At 42.8% G+C, this 14,867-nt stretch overlaps 1 protein-coding gene across 1 annotated transcript; it reads left to right on the top strand.

Annotated features, from left to right (window-relative positions):
- The first annotated feature begins 284 nt into the window (after positions 1-284).
- On the top strand, positions 285-14,647 carry MOSPD1 (motile sperm domain containing 1). Its single transcript, XM_069867332.1, has 6 exons — positions 285-384; positions 5,453-5,709; positions 5,893-5,968; positions 9,185-9,411; positions 11,402-11,563; positions 13,977-14,647. Exons 2-6 carry the CDS (start codon positions 5,556-5,558, stop codon positions 14,006-14,008), a joined length of 651 nt encoding a protein of 216 aa, XP_069723433.1. The 5' UTR covers positions 285-384; positions 5,453-5,555; the 3' UTR covers positions 14,009-14,647.
- The last annotated feature ends 220 nt before the right edge of the window (positions 14,648-14,867 follow it).

Here is a 14,867-nt window from a genome sequence, read left to right as displayed (position 1 = left end):
CCGCCCCCCCGGCCCCGTCCATCGCCGTGACGGCGGCGCCCCGGGACCCCCGAGCGCCCCCACGTGCTGCGCGCGCTGACATGGCGGAGGCGGGAAGTGGTGATTGGCGGGGGGCGAGGCTTGGGGCGGGGCGGGAAGTCGTGATTGGTTGGGAGGCGGGGATTGTGGCGGGGTTGAGAGTCGTGATTGGCTGGGGGCGTGACGGAACGGGAAGGCGCGGTTGGGCGCAGCGGGAGGGGGCGTGGCCTGAGAAGTCTCGCGAGGCTTGGCGCGGGAGGTCGGCCGGGCCCGAGTCCGCCGCCGTCCCGGCAGCCCCCGCGCCGGCGCTGCCCGCAGTGACGGGAGCCGAGGCCGAGGGGGGGGCGGACAAAGCGGCCCCGCGGGGTGAGTGCGGGGGGACGGCGGCCGGTACCGGGGCTGGCGGGGAGGGGGGGCGGGAACGGCGATGGGAATAAGGCACGGAATAGGACAGGGAACAGGGACGGGGATGGAACGGGGCAGGGAATGGGGAGGGGAATAGGAGAGGGAATGGGAATAGGGGAGGGAATGGGAATGGGGAGGGAAATAGGGTAGGGAATGGGGGCAGGAATGGGAATGGGGAGGGGAATAGGGTAGGGAATGGGGAGGGAATGGGAATGGGGAGGGAAATAGGGTGGGGAATGGGAACGGGGATGGGAATGGGGGGGGAATAGGGTAGGGAATGGGGGCAGGAATGGGGCTGGAGACGGGAATGGGGTAGGGAATGGGGCGGGGGGGGAATAGGGAATGGGGCAGGGAATGGGGAGGGGAATAGGGTAGGGAATGGGAACGGGGAGGGAATGGGGAAGGGAATAGGGTGGGGAATGGGGGCAGGAATGGGGCAGGGAATGGGTGGGGGGGGATAGGGAATGGGGCAGGGAATGGGAATGGGGAGGGGAGTGGGGTAGGGAATAAGGTAGGGAATGGGGGCAGGACTGGGGCAGGGGACGGGAATGGGGCAAGGGTTGGGAATGAGGGCAGGAATAGGACTGGGGCCGGGAATGGGGACAGGAATGGAATGGGTTTGGGGACGTAAATGGGGCAGAGGAGGGGAATGGGGGCAGGAATAGGGCAGGGGGCGGGAATGGCAATGGGGCCAGGAATAGGAATGGGGCCAGGAATGGGGCAGGGGACAGGAATAGGGCAAGGAATGGGTTGGGGCCAGGAGCAGGAGTGGGGCCGGGGCCTGGCGCGGGAGGGGCGGCTCTGGCCTCGGCGGCCGCTCCTTGCCAGCCGCTCCTTGCCAGCGAACAAAGCGGATCAATTAAGCGGCTGCGGTTACCGCCGCCTCCCTGCCCTCGGTGGGTCCCGGGCGGAGAGCTGAGCTCGCCGGGGAGCCGGTGTTCTCCTCGGTTTATCGGAGGCTTCTGGGCGTTTGAGCTGCTGGGGGTTCGAGGGGAAAGGCCACGTCGCGCTCGCTTTAAAAACCGGCCGGTTCGGTGCATGGGGACAACCCGAAAGGGGAAAAAAATCGAGATCTGAGCAGATGTGCCCTTGAAATTCTTCGGTAGGATTCATCTAAGTGTTACAGTAGAACGTATGGGAAACAGCGCCCGGCTGTTATTTTGCTTTGCCCCGCTTTTGTGTGCGTTTGAGTCATCTTCTCTGTTACTGTCACCTTTTCAGCATTTGAAAAAAAAATAGTGGGGGGAAAAAACTACGGTCCTAATAAATTTTGCTGCCAGTATTAGCAAGATTTATACATGTTGTAGCAGCCACGCTAATAGGTCACGCTCTGAGATGTATTTAATTTTGTAGCATCCTGCAGACAGTTACTAATTGCATTTCTCATCGCCCTGTAAAAGGGTAAACAGTAGCCTGTTTCAGCCCAGGCTTTTTGCAAAGCATCAGAGTAGTTCTGCTGGTTTGAATGTGACTGTCCGCCTACTTAAATATTTTGCGGAATATGTGCCTCTGTAGATGAGCAAATTAAGTGAGGTTAACCAACTCACTCAAGGTCATGGAGTGTCGGTAACAGAGTTAGCAATAATGGAATCCAGCCATCCTGGCTGCTGGGTCTGTGCTCTAATCATTTCATGACTCTCCCAAATAATTGCAGATAGTTTAAACATTGTTTTGTGCAAGTTCACTTTAAGGCCTTCAACAACTTTTTTGGGAACAAAATGTTAATAGATCTCATTTGGATCTTGCGCTGTGTTTACACGTAGCTTAAAGTAACATGTTGGAGGGAAGTTTGAAGAAGTCTTTGTGGCTTGTTTTGTAAATATGCACTCAAAAGGCATCGATTTTACTGAGTGTATAGATTAGAGAGGCTTACTGTTTAGATTTAGAGGTTATATCGTGAGATATAACAAAAAAGATTACACTGTAATTAGACAGCTTTTTAAAGGAGGATGTGTAGTCTGTGACTGCAGAGAGGTTATCTTCTGGATAGTGCTTACCAGATTGTATTTTGTAGAGTTACTTGCAGTTGTTAGGGGGGGGAAAAAACAACCAACAAATGCACTTGGAAGCCATGGTGATGAAGCTGCTGGAAGTTAAAATGGGAACAAAAAACTTCCTTGCTTTATTTATTTTTTCAGCAGATACTTGTTAAGTGAAAACAAATCACAATTAGTGTTATTTCTGAGCCTGGAGAGAAGTTATGTTTCACTTCATGTTTTTCTCTGTCAAGTTAGATTTATGAAGAAAGGGATTTCAAAGGAAGTGCTGGCAGCTCTGTGCTATTGTGACACCAGCAGTATATATTTAGTAACTTAAGGGAGGAAAGATCATTATTGTGTTAAAAGAAATATCGGTGACAATTGTTTGTCTGGACTTCAAAGAGCGTTGGAAAGCGAGCTGGCATTGTTCAGGTGTTACGCTTTGGCCTGTGTCCTGCAGTGAGCATTTCATTTCATCTGACAGATCCCCACACCTGACAGGCGGTTCACTGGCAGCCTTCAGAGAAGCCCACGGGCACAGCGTAGGTCACAGGCTAGCCCACAGATCCTGGGTTTGTACAGATGTATTTGTGCTTTCCTTTGTTCTGCAAGTAATCACGGTGATTCTTGGCTGTATGAAATGTGGTGATGGTGGTGAGAACCCGCTGCGCCGCAGCCAACTTTCCTCTAAATGAATGGGCTGGGGAGCCGCAGGCTGCAGAGCCTGGTTCTGAGCGGGGTTCATCTCTGCAGAGAAGTTCTGACAATGCAGGCTTTCTTCCTAAAAGTCTTCATGGTTTCTTGTTGAGGAGCACCGTATGAACAGTCGTTGATGCTGAACCATCAGGTCTCCCCAGCGCATGTATAGCTTATAACGCAGTCTTTCAAAAAAGTGCTTTTCTGATATCACCTGATAAGTTACTGCAGCAAGGTGACTTCTAAGCCAAAATAATTGTCTCAAAAAGTGTGCTTGTTAGTTGCTTAGAAATCCAGAAATTTGTCCTGAATAGCACTACTGTGTCAGCAAAAGTGTTGACTGTAGGCCTAGGTTTGCCAGATTTGCCTCTGCCAGTTGAGCCCGAATTTCTTATCCAGCCAAGTTAAATAAGAAAAGGAAGCAGTAACGGGGTGTGCTATTTTGAGATCGGTGGCTTTCCACCTGTGAGCTGTGGGATCCTGAGAGGTTTGCACACTGTTTTCAACAGATGCATGAGAAAACACCTGCACTGATGTTGTGATTTGTGGGAGTTTGGGACTCCTAAGCACTTGCAGCTGGCTAAGCTGAAGAAACTGGACACATCTATTAGGAAAAAAACCCATTTTGCCGTCAAGAATTGCCTGTATTTCTGTTACATGTGATGTTTGCAGTATACATTTGTAAGAGAAGCAAAGACTCAAGAAATAATCTTTACACGTGCTACATAAAGGGGTTCCAGAGTTTGTCTTCTGAAACAAAAAGGGTTCGACAGAATTCCAAGAAGCACTGGAACCCAAATTTCCACTTACAGAGCTATTTCTTTTCCTAGACCCTTCTTAATAAGGCAGCAGAACATCAACTTGGAACACTATCATTGGGGATTTGTTTTCAGAATATTATTAGTAGCGTTTCACTGAGGTGGAAATAAACCTGTGCTCTGAAAAGAAACTGGATCTTGGGGAAAGGCGTTCCAGTAAGAGCCATGAATTTAAATTATACCGGGGTGATTTGGTATTTTAAATAAATAAATAAAACCTTAGTTTGCGATTAAGAATCATAACCTGTAAATCTGAAGATATGACGGACATTCTAGTAAACACCTAAACTTGTCTCATGTTTCAAGTATGAAACATGTATCTGGTGCTTGGAAGTGTGAACGTCATGACGTTTGGAATGCAAGAAAAAGCATTTCTTTTTGATTATTCATAATGCCAAGGCTGTTTGCTGCTAAAAAGTTCAGAAACTACTTTTCTTAAGGTGCAAGAAGATCAGTTTATTAGGCTGGAGAAGAGCCAAAATAGACCATGTTTTATAAAGCTTCATTGGAAGTGGAAATGACAACTGATGAGTCTGTCGGAACTTTTTGTTCTCTTAGTATTTTCTGCTATATAATATAGTTAGGGCTCAAAGGATGCCTTCAGTTTGATAATTAACCAATAGGAGCTACAGTAAAATATGACGTGCATGGGGGTGGAATATGTAGTTGTTTTGTTGTTTTCTGTCAGTGTGTGTAAGGGCAATGGCATGTGTGCTGAGGAGTCTGGCCTTAATTTTATTTTATGAATTACATTTGGGATTGTTTCTTGATCGGGTCATAGGTTCTGGTTTTAGTTCTGGACTGTCACTCAAAATAAAACAAAGCATGGGGATGGCAGAGGGAGGATGGCAGTGGTTGTATGTTGGTCAGAGGCAGTGGTGGTAGAAAACCTGTGTTATTTTTTAATCAAATAGAAAACCTCAAATCTGTTTGGTATTATTCATCGCAGTTATTTTTCGGTTTGTTGCCTGTGTTCTAACACGAGTTTAGTTTAAACAAGATGCGAAGGTGTTCCCCATTCTTTCATTCTGAATCTCTGGGATTTAACATACCTCAGTGCCTGCGTGAGCAGATACCTCAGTTGTTATACCTCATCCGGGAATGCTCTGAGTAGGTCATCACTGCAGAGACATTCCTGCCTACATGGTGACTGCTGCTGCTTTACGTCTTTGTGTTTCCTCATTTGTGCCGTGTTTTTTCTCAAGTGTTAGCGTCCTGAGGCAAGCATAGGATGTCTTTTTGTTGCAAAAACCCAGCGTAAGCAGCCCCAGCCAGTGGCTAGGGCCACAAAATGCTGTTGTGATACCCTGAGGTGCTTATCCATTTATTTTATAGCGGTTTGTTAAATAGATGGAAACCTGATGCAAGTATTTTTTTCTACTTCAGCATTTTTGAAGGGACTTAAGTAAAGGTAAATTTGTAACCAAGAATCAAGTTCTATATTTTTACACCTCTGTTGACTACCTCAGTTTAGTATAGACTTGTGGAAATAATCTTCTTGCCTTTTCTCTTTTTTTTCCCCTTTTTTTCCTTTAGAATTGCCAAAATGCTTTGGAATTCTTAAACGATTCAAAAACTGAAGTCTCTGAGGATACAAAATCATAAGAACACAAGAAGCAGCAAGGAGGATTCAGTGCCAATGCAGCAACAAAAAAGACAGCCAGAGTTAGTGGAAGGAAATCTTCCTGTTTTTGTTTTTCCTACAGAACTTATATTTTATGCAGATGACCAGTCAACACACAAGCAGGTGTTGACTCTATATAACCCCTATGAGTTTGCCTTAAAATTCAAAGGTGGGTTTCTTAGGTTAAGTTCTATTTAAGGGTTAGTCGGTGATCTTGAATGGTCCAATTATGATTCGTGTAACAAAGCATATTTCTGAGAAAACCAAACTTGTATCTCTACGTGTATCTGTTGATGAAGTTGGTGAGGCATTGATTCGTGATTTGTTACCACTACTGTCCTTTTCATTGCAGTTCTTTGTACGACTCCAAATAAATATGCGGTGGTTGATGCTACTGGTGCAGTGAAGCCTCAGTGCTGTGTTGATATGTAAGTAAAAGTCAGTGGAGTGCTTTTTTGCCTCTGATGTATGACACTCGATTACCTTAATTTCTGTTATTATTTAAGATGTAGTAAATGACAGCTTGCATAAAATGAACTGAGTTGGGTAAAGATGTAATCTTTTCCTAATCTCTTATTCTTGTGGCCATCTGAGCTTTGCTGTTCTTTTATTCTAGGGCAAAGATATTACAATAGTGGGATGTTGCCTTGTTTAATTTTGTCTTTAGGCATAAATAAAATGCCAGTAGATGCATCCTGTAGTAGTGTTCTTAAACCAGCAGTGAAAGCCTCCTCCGAGTATTTGTTTGTTAGAAATAGCAAGAAAAGCAAGACCCCCTGGCGTTGGGATTTCTCTGTGAGAAATGTTTGTTTGCAGATTGGCGAAATGAAAATGGATGCAGCTCTACAGAGCATGCTTTCCTGGGCCATGTGTAACAAAGGCCTTTCTGTCTGCCTTTCAGCCTGACCGCCTCTTGTTCTCGGATCTCTGTCTCTCCTTTACTCGTGTTTCCTGTCAGATCCCAACCCAATAACAGAGAAAATAGGAAGGCCAGTTAAGTGACTTAAGTAACATATAGGATCTGTAGGCAGCTATAATTCAAGGTAGAGCGGGTATGTAAGCTAAAGTGGACCAACCTTTTTTTATTTTCCGTTTGCTATATTATTTCTGTATTCATGTACAGATACAACTAAAGAAAGTATGAAGAGCAGACTGAGCTTTCTGAAGAGAAAGCTGCAAACTGTAAAATGACTTCTGGAATCTCTGGCTAACAAATGGCCAAGCTCCACTACTGAATGATCCATCTTTTGTCGGATAAATAATACTGTGCTTGGGGAATGGCTCTTTCCTGTAAAATGACCATTTTCTGTAGGTGTAATTTGGATAATTCCAAGAAGTCACAGAACTGAAAGGAAGTTTCAAACATGGAGAAAAAAGTTTCAGTGGGCAGAGGCAACGCTCCTAAAAGTGGAACAAAACAGGCCAGAATATACCAGTGTATTAGTGAACTATTCCAGTCTCTAGCAGACATTTACACGAGCTTGATTACATTTTGTTAACCTTAAACAAATGTCTTTATTTAATAAAGGAAAATAAGACATATGCATGTTTCTAAGGAGTTTTTTGTGCAGCAAAACTCCTGTCCCATTCCAGTGGGTGCTGTCTAAGGGCAGTGTTTACTGCTAGGATATGAGCAGTGCTGTGCAAGTATGGCCATTTGCCAGATAAACAGATATTCTACAGAGCTTCCAATTATGCAATGGTCTCTAAAAAGAAACAGGAGAATGTATCTGTTTATAAGGGTCTGCAGAAAACATCTCTTTGCCTGGCAGCAGATGCCTTTTCTCATAGCACAGTGTTATGTAAAGATTCTGTTTGGGTTGGTAGTCAGTATGATGGTACTGAGAGTAGAAGCAGAATTTTAAAAGGGAGTGTTAAAGGAAGGAATAAGAGTTGAATCTGCTGTGCTGAAATGCTGAGAGTTGTAGGAATTAGGCTTTTTTTCCCCCAACAGTCTTTTTGTTTTAGTGAAGGCAGTTGCCCAGCCAGCACTCAACGTGCTGAACGCCTGTCATAAGCACGCTCCTTTGCTGCTAAAGTGAAGCAAAACTATGTACATTCCTGCAGCCTTTGAGTTCCACGGATGACTTCATCTCTGTTTGTTTCCTTGTCCAATAGTCTGTTCAGACTAGATACTGGTTACAAGCACTGGCTAAGTGTTGATGATTGTAGATATCTTGATATGACACCGCTCCTTTAAATGACAACTGAAATACAGAAATCTGTTTCTTGCAGCATTTTAATGTATGTATTATAACAAAGATATAATGTGTATATATTATCACAAGGATATCTCTATTTCTTGAAGCAATTTTAAGCTTACTGTCCTGTATTACCAAGGGTAGAATATTTTTTGTTCCCTCAGGAGTTGGCAACCTTTTTGAAGCCAAATCACTTTATGTGTAGGTGTGTTTTCAGAATAGCTAGTTATCTTAGAAATTTAGACCAGCCTTTCAAAAGCAGAGTTATACATTTTGGAAAAATTATTAAAATCCATATGAACTGATTTGACTTCAAACTGACTGTTGCAGTTTTTTTAGTGCTAGGTATGTGCTCTCATAATGAGTCATAAATGCAGAGAGGAAGCAGTTGAGCAGAGCACTGCTTAGAGGTCGGTATTGTCTTTGATCAGTGTTATTTTAAAACTCTGCCTTTTCTAAGTCCGACATGCAATTTTTCACATGAAATTCCATAAAATTAGAAGAAATGCAGTGACTATCACCCTGTCTTACTGTTGAAGCCATCTTGGTCAACCTCTTCAGAGCAATAGAGCGGTTGCTGGACAGTGAGAAGGTTTCCCAAGACAGTAACTGAATCTCTAGCTATAATTCAGAGGGTGCCTATGCTGCAGTCCCAGTTGTGACTGCAGCTGCACCCAGCCTGGCTCTGGGGAGCCAGTGAAGCATCTGCAACAATGTGCGTTTCTGTGCAGGCTACAAAGTGTGCTCAGGGTAGCCAGACTGATGAGCAAAGCTAGAGCGCAGAGCTTTGTTATTGCAATCCAGATTTAGACAGGTGAGAAACGTTTGTGTAGGTACGTAGCTGTCATTTTTACTGTACATGCCTTTAAGGGTGAGCTTCTGATTTTGAAAATCCCATTACAGCAAGCTGACTTGTTCATAGAGAGAGCGAGTTTTGCTTCTCAGTAAGTATAGTTGCAAAACTTTGAGTTTCCTGGTTTTCTTACCAAAAAGCCTGACACTTGCCACCAGCTGTCCAAGCATTTGGCAGTCCTACTCTTGTTTCCTTCCCTGACCACTCAAGACCCTCCATAGCTTTCAAAATCATTGGCTAACATAAAAAAAACTTTGATAAAGAAGGAGGCATCTTTCAGATAACTGATTTTTCATGGAAATTGACAGTGAGGTCTTGGGCTAAGGCAAAAGCGTGCTTGAGATCAAGAATTAACTGTTCTTTTTGGCCAGCCAGTTGGAGCAGATATATTTGGGAACTAGAGCAAACACATGGGGAGAGAGACGGCAAGATCAAATTTTCAAGAACGTTGAGTGATGGGGAGGGAATGGGAATCTGGGCTATTGCAATGTATCTGGCCAGGAGGAAGAGGGGAAACATCAGGATGTAATTCCACAGGAGGTGTGCTTTTTATTAGTTCCTCTGTTTGAAAATGTTGTTTTCCTCTGCAGTGTGATTCGTCACAGAGATGTTCGGGCATCTTACTATGGTGTGATAGATAAATTCCGTCTACAAGTGTCTGAGCAGAGCCAGAGGAAAGCATTAGGAAAAAAGGAGATTATTGCTACTCTACTTCCATCTGCAAAGGAACAACAACAACAAAAGGAAGAGGAGGAAAAACGAATAAAAGAACATCTGGCAGAAAGTGTCTTTTTTGAGCAGACTTTGTGTCAACCAGGTAACTGAAATCTTTTACCCATCCTGTCTTCTGAATCAGTTTTGAACAGCTCACGTGGTGAGAATGACTAGATTTTTCAAGTAATTCTTTTTACTTACCTTTATGACTGCATTTTCACTGTGGGGTGATCATGCCCAAGAACCCAAAATATTCTGCTTATGCTGTCTTGATTAATCCAGACCCTTTGCTGCCCCGCATTTGCATGTCATACTTTGGAGGGTACGTCCTGTATTCCATTGATGCAGAAGTTCTGTTACTGCCAATAGAAATTTATCTGGAAAAGGATGATAGTTGTTTTTTCCCCTGGGCTCTTTCAGAACATATGCCCCTCCTGAGTTTGTTCCAAGCCCTTAATCCTCCATTTCCTGATGAGCAGGAAATACTGCCAAAACATCTTCTGAAGTGCTCCTTGTTCTGCGCCATCTCCATTGTGTGTTTCAAAAGTACAGAAAAGCACAGTTGTTAGCTGGAAACTCTGCACGTTTCGTAGATGAGGAAGTGAATCAACAGCCTTGGGCAAAACCTGGGCCGAACACTTCAGTTGAAGTGGTAGGGGGAGATATGAAAAGTATTGAGTTTTACTGGAACTGAATCTAAACTGATTCTTGACTTGACTTTTACTGATTTATACTGTAATTTGTCACTGCTTTTTTTTTCATTACAAGAACAAAAATCAGTTCTGTCAAGTAGATTAACTTGCTTAAGAGCATTCCTTCTGTTAAAAGCAAATTGTTTCACTGTTTCTACATAGTTTGTTGGCTGGTGAAGCACCTTTTACCCTCAAAGGAAGCAGGAGGAAGATAATGGTTCAAGTAAACCCACAGGATCTCTGGGCTCACAGAACAAAATGTTGCTATGATAAGTTTTCCCAGTGCAGCATGTTTGAATAATCCTGGGCAATCTGAGAGCGGTCTGAATCCAAATCCTGTTTCTCTGTTTAAAAACCTTGTTGCCTACGTTCTGTTACTTGCTGACAGAAGAGCAGTAAACGGAGCAAGCACAGTCACTGCATATAACCTGCAGCCTGGGAGTAGTGTGTTAGTAGGCACAGTGGTGATGGACTGACGGTTGGACTGGGTGGTCTTAGAGGTCTTAATGGTTCTATGGTTCTATAATAACAAATTGATGGAGTTAAAGTAGAGGACACATTGCTAGTCACTTTGAGGACAGAAATACTTGATGAAACATTGGCTAATTTCTCATGAGGCTTAAGAATGCAGTTAGAAGTATTCAACTGACGTGTTAAAAGCTTGTTTTAAAGGTTACATGATGTGCCTTTGAGTGAGTTCCAGCTGTCAAACTGCAGCACAGTAGAGAGTATAAAGGACAGTTTATCTATGGTTTGTATTTCCTGGTTCTAGTGATGCTGGACTGTCAGTGGTTCACTTACAGTGTGTGGTAGGTTTTTTTTTTTTAAGTAAGTTTCAAATTACACTCATTTGTGGCACATAAACTGGTTCTGACAGGGGCAGTCCTGTGAAGAAAGAAAGGGAACTCATCTGGCCCAAGGATCTGTGCTCTTGCTGTAGCCAAGCTTTGTTCTGGAGGTGTAAGCAGACTTACCTGCCTGTGCAGCTCCTTTAGGCATTCTTTCCTAATTGATTACTAATCACTGAAGGAACGTATCAAGGAATGGAGTCAGGGTGCATGTTGAAACCTCAAGCGTTGCTGAAACGCCCACCTGTCATGAGAGTGTGTATATATAGTGACTGGGCCTGGCAGGCTCTGTGCTTCCAGAAGGGAGGGGTTTGGGAGAAGTTCTGTGAAAACAAGTTCCAGGATCAGAACAGGGAGCAGACTTCTCCACAGCAAAAATGCAGAGGGTTTAGGAGGATGGGTTTCAGAGTTGTTTTCCATCCCTTCCAGACTGCAAAGGGAAAAGAAAATCTCAGGATATTGCAGCTCCAGTATACCACAAACATTTTTGCAGCTTATTTAACATTTGCATTGGGCAGATATTCCTTATAATTGGTACGATCTTATTTTTCAGAAAACAGAACTGCCTCATCGGGACCGAGTTTACTAACAGTCTTCCTAGGAATAGTGTGTATTGCAGCACTAATGCTACCTACATTGGGGGAAATGGATTCCCTGGTGCCTCTCTACCTCCACTTAAGTGTGAATCAAAAATTAGTAGCTGCTTATGTTTTAGGTAAGTAGTTAGGGTTTTGGACATGTTTTCTTGCAACTTCTTCGATTTTTGGAAACATTTTCTGTGTTTGCCAGTGGCTTTGGGAAACTTCATGGAGACAAAGCAGCATGTTATGTTTCGTTTTGCATCTCCTCTTGTATTTTGACTTGCAGTCATGGTGATAGCTGGCTACGTGAGTTGCTGTAAGTATCTTAGACCAGATTTTAGTCAATACTTATTATGTGCAGGCCACTACATGTTAATTTTGCCTTCTCCTGATGACTGGCCAACTGTAGGCATCTGCCAGCGAAGCTGAATGGAATGTGCCATTTCTTATCCTTGCACGGAAAGAGAAAGTTACTGTATTGCAGATCCTAGAACTCTTCTGTCATTTCATTTCTCTCTCCAGCGCTGATGGTCTGAAAGGCTCCATTCACTGCCTCGTTGACAAGCAGTTGAAATGCATAGAAACAAGTTTTGGTAAACCTTTACCATCCACAATGCTTCCTGATTTGTACCTTGCTCTTAAATTAGCAAGCACAGATGAGTTTCACATCTCATTTATTACAGCTCTTTTTCTATAACTATTTCAGATTTGAAGAACAGTCACAACACTTAAGCTCCGTTCTCCTGTCCCACTACCTGGCAGAACTGAGGATTTAAAAGAAATGAGCTAGGCAGCTTCAAACTGATAGCTAGAGGTGAGGTAGTGAGGGGAAAAGATACCAGTCCTTGGTGGGCAACATGCACATGCAGTTGACTGACTGGTGCAAATCAGTCTGCTGAAATGGTTTGAAAACTCACTCATCACTCTGCCTGAGCTGATGGTGATGTATTTTCGGATCATGACTTTTGAGTAATCCTTGTTTTGTTTTTATCTCTAGTTTTTTTTAATTCCTCAAGTTTCTGCTAGTACTAGCTGTAGTATGAAACCATTTGACTCTATACATTTGCAACGAAAGATGTTTCTAGATTCAGTATGAGGGTCTTGCAGGTTTTGATCCCTTTGGTAGCAGCACTTTTAGTGTTAATGAAAAGAGTCTTATCCACGTGTGATACTTGCTCATCTAGAAAGTTGATTGCTCTTGAGAAGATGAAACCACTTTTTTCCACAGCAAAGTACAACGGGATTGTGTAGCTTTTAATTGGAAAGGGAGGTTAATGCCACACCAACAGGGCTATATGACGTTTGAGGATTATTTGCTTCACAGAAATGAGTTAAACTCTGTATTGCCTGAAATTTTCTATACCAGTGGGATAGGCTGTCCAGAAGCCTCTGTTACTACTCTGCAATGATTTAGATAATCCAAGCCAAGGCCAAGAGCGGGTCTAGTAGCACTGATTGTCTGAGCTAATACAGACCTTAAGAAATACCTGAACTGTAATTCTTTAATGGATAAATTGCTTACTTAATGTAAGGCAGCATTACAGTTCTATTCTGTCATGCTTCCATCTTCAAAAATCTTTATAAAGTAATAAGTTAAATCAGTCTGTAGCGGTAGGATAGCAAAATAGTCTCAAATTTCTTTACCTGTGCTGAGATCTATAGGCTCTAGCCAAGCCCTCTGCAGTGAGAGGCTATTATAGTAGTAACATCATCTGAGCCTGCACGAGAGTCAGGTTGCCTAAGAATTGATAAATTACTATTTTGATGTTGCATAAGGCTGGGATTCAAGGAGCCCTAATGTTTTTCCAAATGCCTCTCTGCCTTGAGCAATACAATTCATGGCTAGGAACTTGGGGTTTGTACTTTTTCCTGGATCAGCACATAATTAAAGCAAACTTTTCAGTGTGTCACAAGTAGGTTTACTAGCCCCTGCATTTCCTGCTTTCATCTGTTTTTAATTGGTTTTAACCTCTACCAGAGCAGGTCTTTTTTCCCCTCCCTCTGTAAAGGTCACAACAAAGAGTCTGCAGAAAGCTCCCTATGCAGACTGACAAGGAAGTTTAAGATCTTTGTTTAAAACTAGTCTTTGATGAGTTATTCTGAACAGAGCAGAAACAAAAATGTCTTGGAGCTCTTGACTAATCTGCCTCGCTGATGATTCAGCGTTTGAATTCTGCTGCCCATAACCAGCCCTGCTGAAAACTGGTGGGTCGCCTGCTTGTCTTACACATACTGGAGTAGAAATCTTGACGTTAAAATTTTCCAGTAGCAAGACTGATAATTGTTTGGAGTATTTATAGCTTCTTTGATGTTTAGCTACTCAGTGTACTGCACTTTGGTGTCATTTTTTTTTTACACAGAATTTGCCTACATCAAAATTTGGAGCAATACTTATGATATTTAAGATAAGGGGATATTGAAATTACTTCTGGATGTATTCATGCACTTTTACTTTATTTTCTGGCCTGTCATAGGGTGAGATGTCATATTTTAAATGTTTTATTCAGTGAAATTAAAGCATTGAGCTCTTAATTCTTGTCTTTTCAGGTCTCATCACCATGGTTATTTTGAGAACATGAGCAGTGAGTTAATAGGATGTCAAACACCTTACTGTATATTCACATCATGAATGTGGACTGCCTTTTACTCCCATTTGGCTCATTAAGACGCTAGCGAACCTGTTCAGTGATTTAAGATACCTTCAGAAGTGTAATATATTTTAACTGTATAATAAATGAAAGACTCAAAGCACCTTTCAGTGCTTCTGTAACAGACAGCTATGAAATGTTCAGTGATACCTGTGAAAATAATTTTAAAAACTTTTATATCTACACCTACTGTAAAAAATCCTTATTAAAACAACATTTGTTATTTTTAGTCTATGTTCACATCAGTGTGTGATCCCTATAAAAGCAAACTTGTCTTATGTAAAATGTTCATTTGGTTTGTGGTTGTACGTGCTGAGGCTGGTGCCTGACGCTTTTGTATCCGTACCAGGAGGATGAAAGTCATGATGAAGCAGTGAAGGAAATGCAAGCTTCCATCAGTGAAACTAAGAAATAAACCATGAATTTTAGGTGAAGAAGAAATTCTTAAATTCCTTACTTCCTCCTCACCAATAGATAATTGAGCGAGCGGACATTTTCTTACCTGAGGAATGAATTTCTGCAATGGCCATTTTGTATCATGATTGTAGACAATAAAAACAAGTTCTGTAATCAGATCCTTTCATTTCTTAGGGCTGCATGCACTGTGTCAACCCCGTGGCGTTAACGGAAACTGAATTCACCCTGCACACTAATATTAAATTCTGCATTTTTTTCTATTTTAGCAACCAAACTAAGTACAGCAAGAAAGGCTCCGCACCATCCCTTCCCCACAGCTGCCCTGGGCAATTTCTTTTGTATCAGAAACTCCTGCTCAAATTCCAGTTTTATA

This window comes from Phaenicophaeus curvirostris, chromosome 13 (genome assembly GCF_032191515.1).
Source record: "Phaenicophaeus curvirostris isolate KB17595 chromosome 13, BPBGC_Pcur_1.0, whole genome shotgun sequence".
NCBI lineage: Eukaryota > Metazoa > Chordata > Aves > Cuculiformes > Cuculidae > Phaenicophaeus > Phaenicophaeus curvirostris.
This window is presented reverse-complemented; position numbering and strand designations above follow the sequence as displayed.

Bases quoted from the DNA above. Each gene is read 5' to 3' on its own strand.
- MOSPD1 (XM_069867332.1), top strand. From the start codon at position 5,556: ATGCAGCAACAAAAAAGACAGCCAGAGTTAGTGGAAGGAAATCTTCCT. The intron at 5,710-5,892 runs GTGGGTTTCTTA...TTTTCATTGCAG, and splicing joins GTTTGCCTTAAAATTCAAAG to TTCTTTGTACGACTCCAAAT. The intron at 11,564-13,976 runs GTAAGTAGTTAG...TTGTCTTTTCAG, and splicing joins AGTAGCTGCTTATGTTTTAG to GTCTCATCACCATGGTTATT.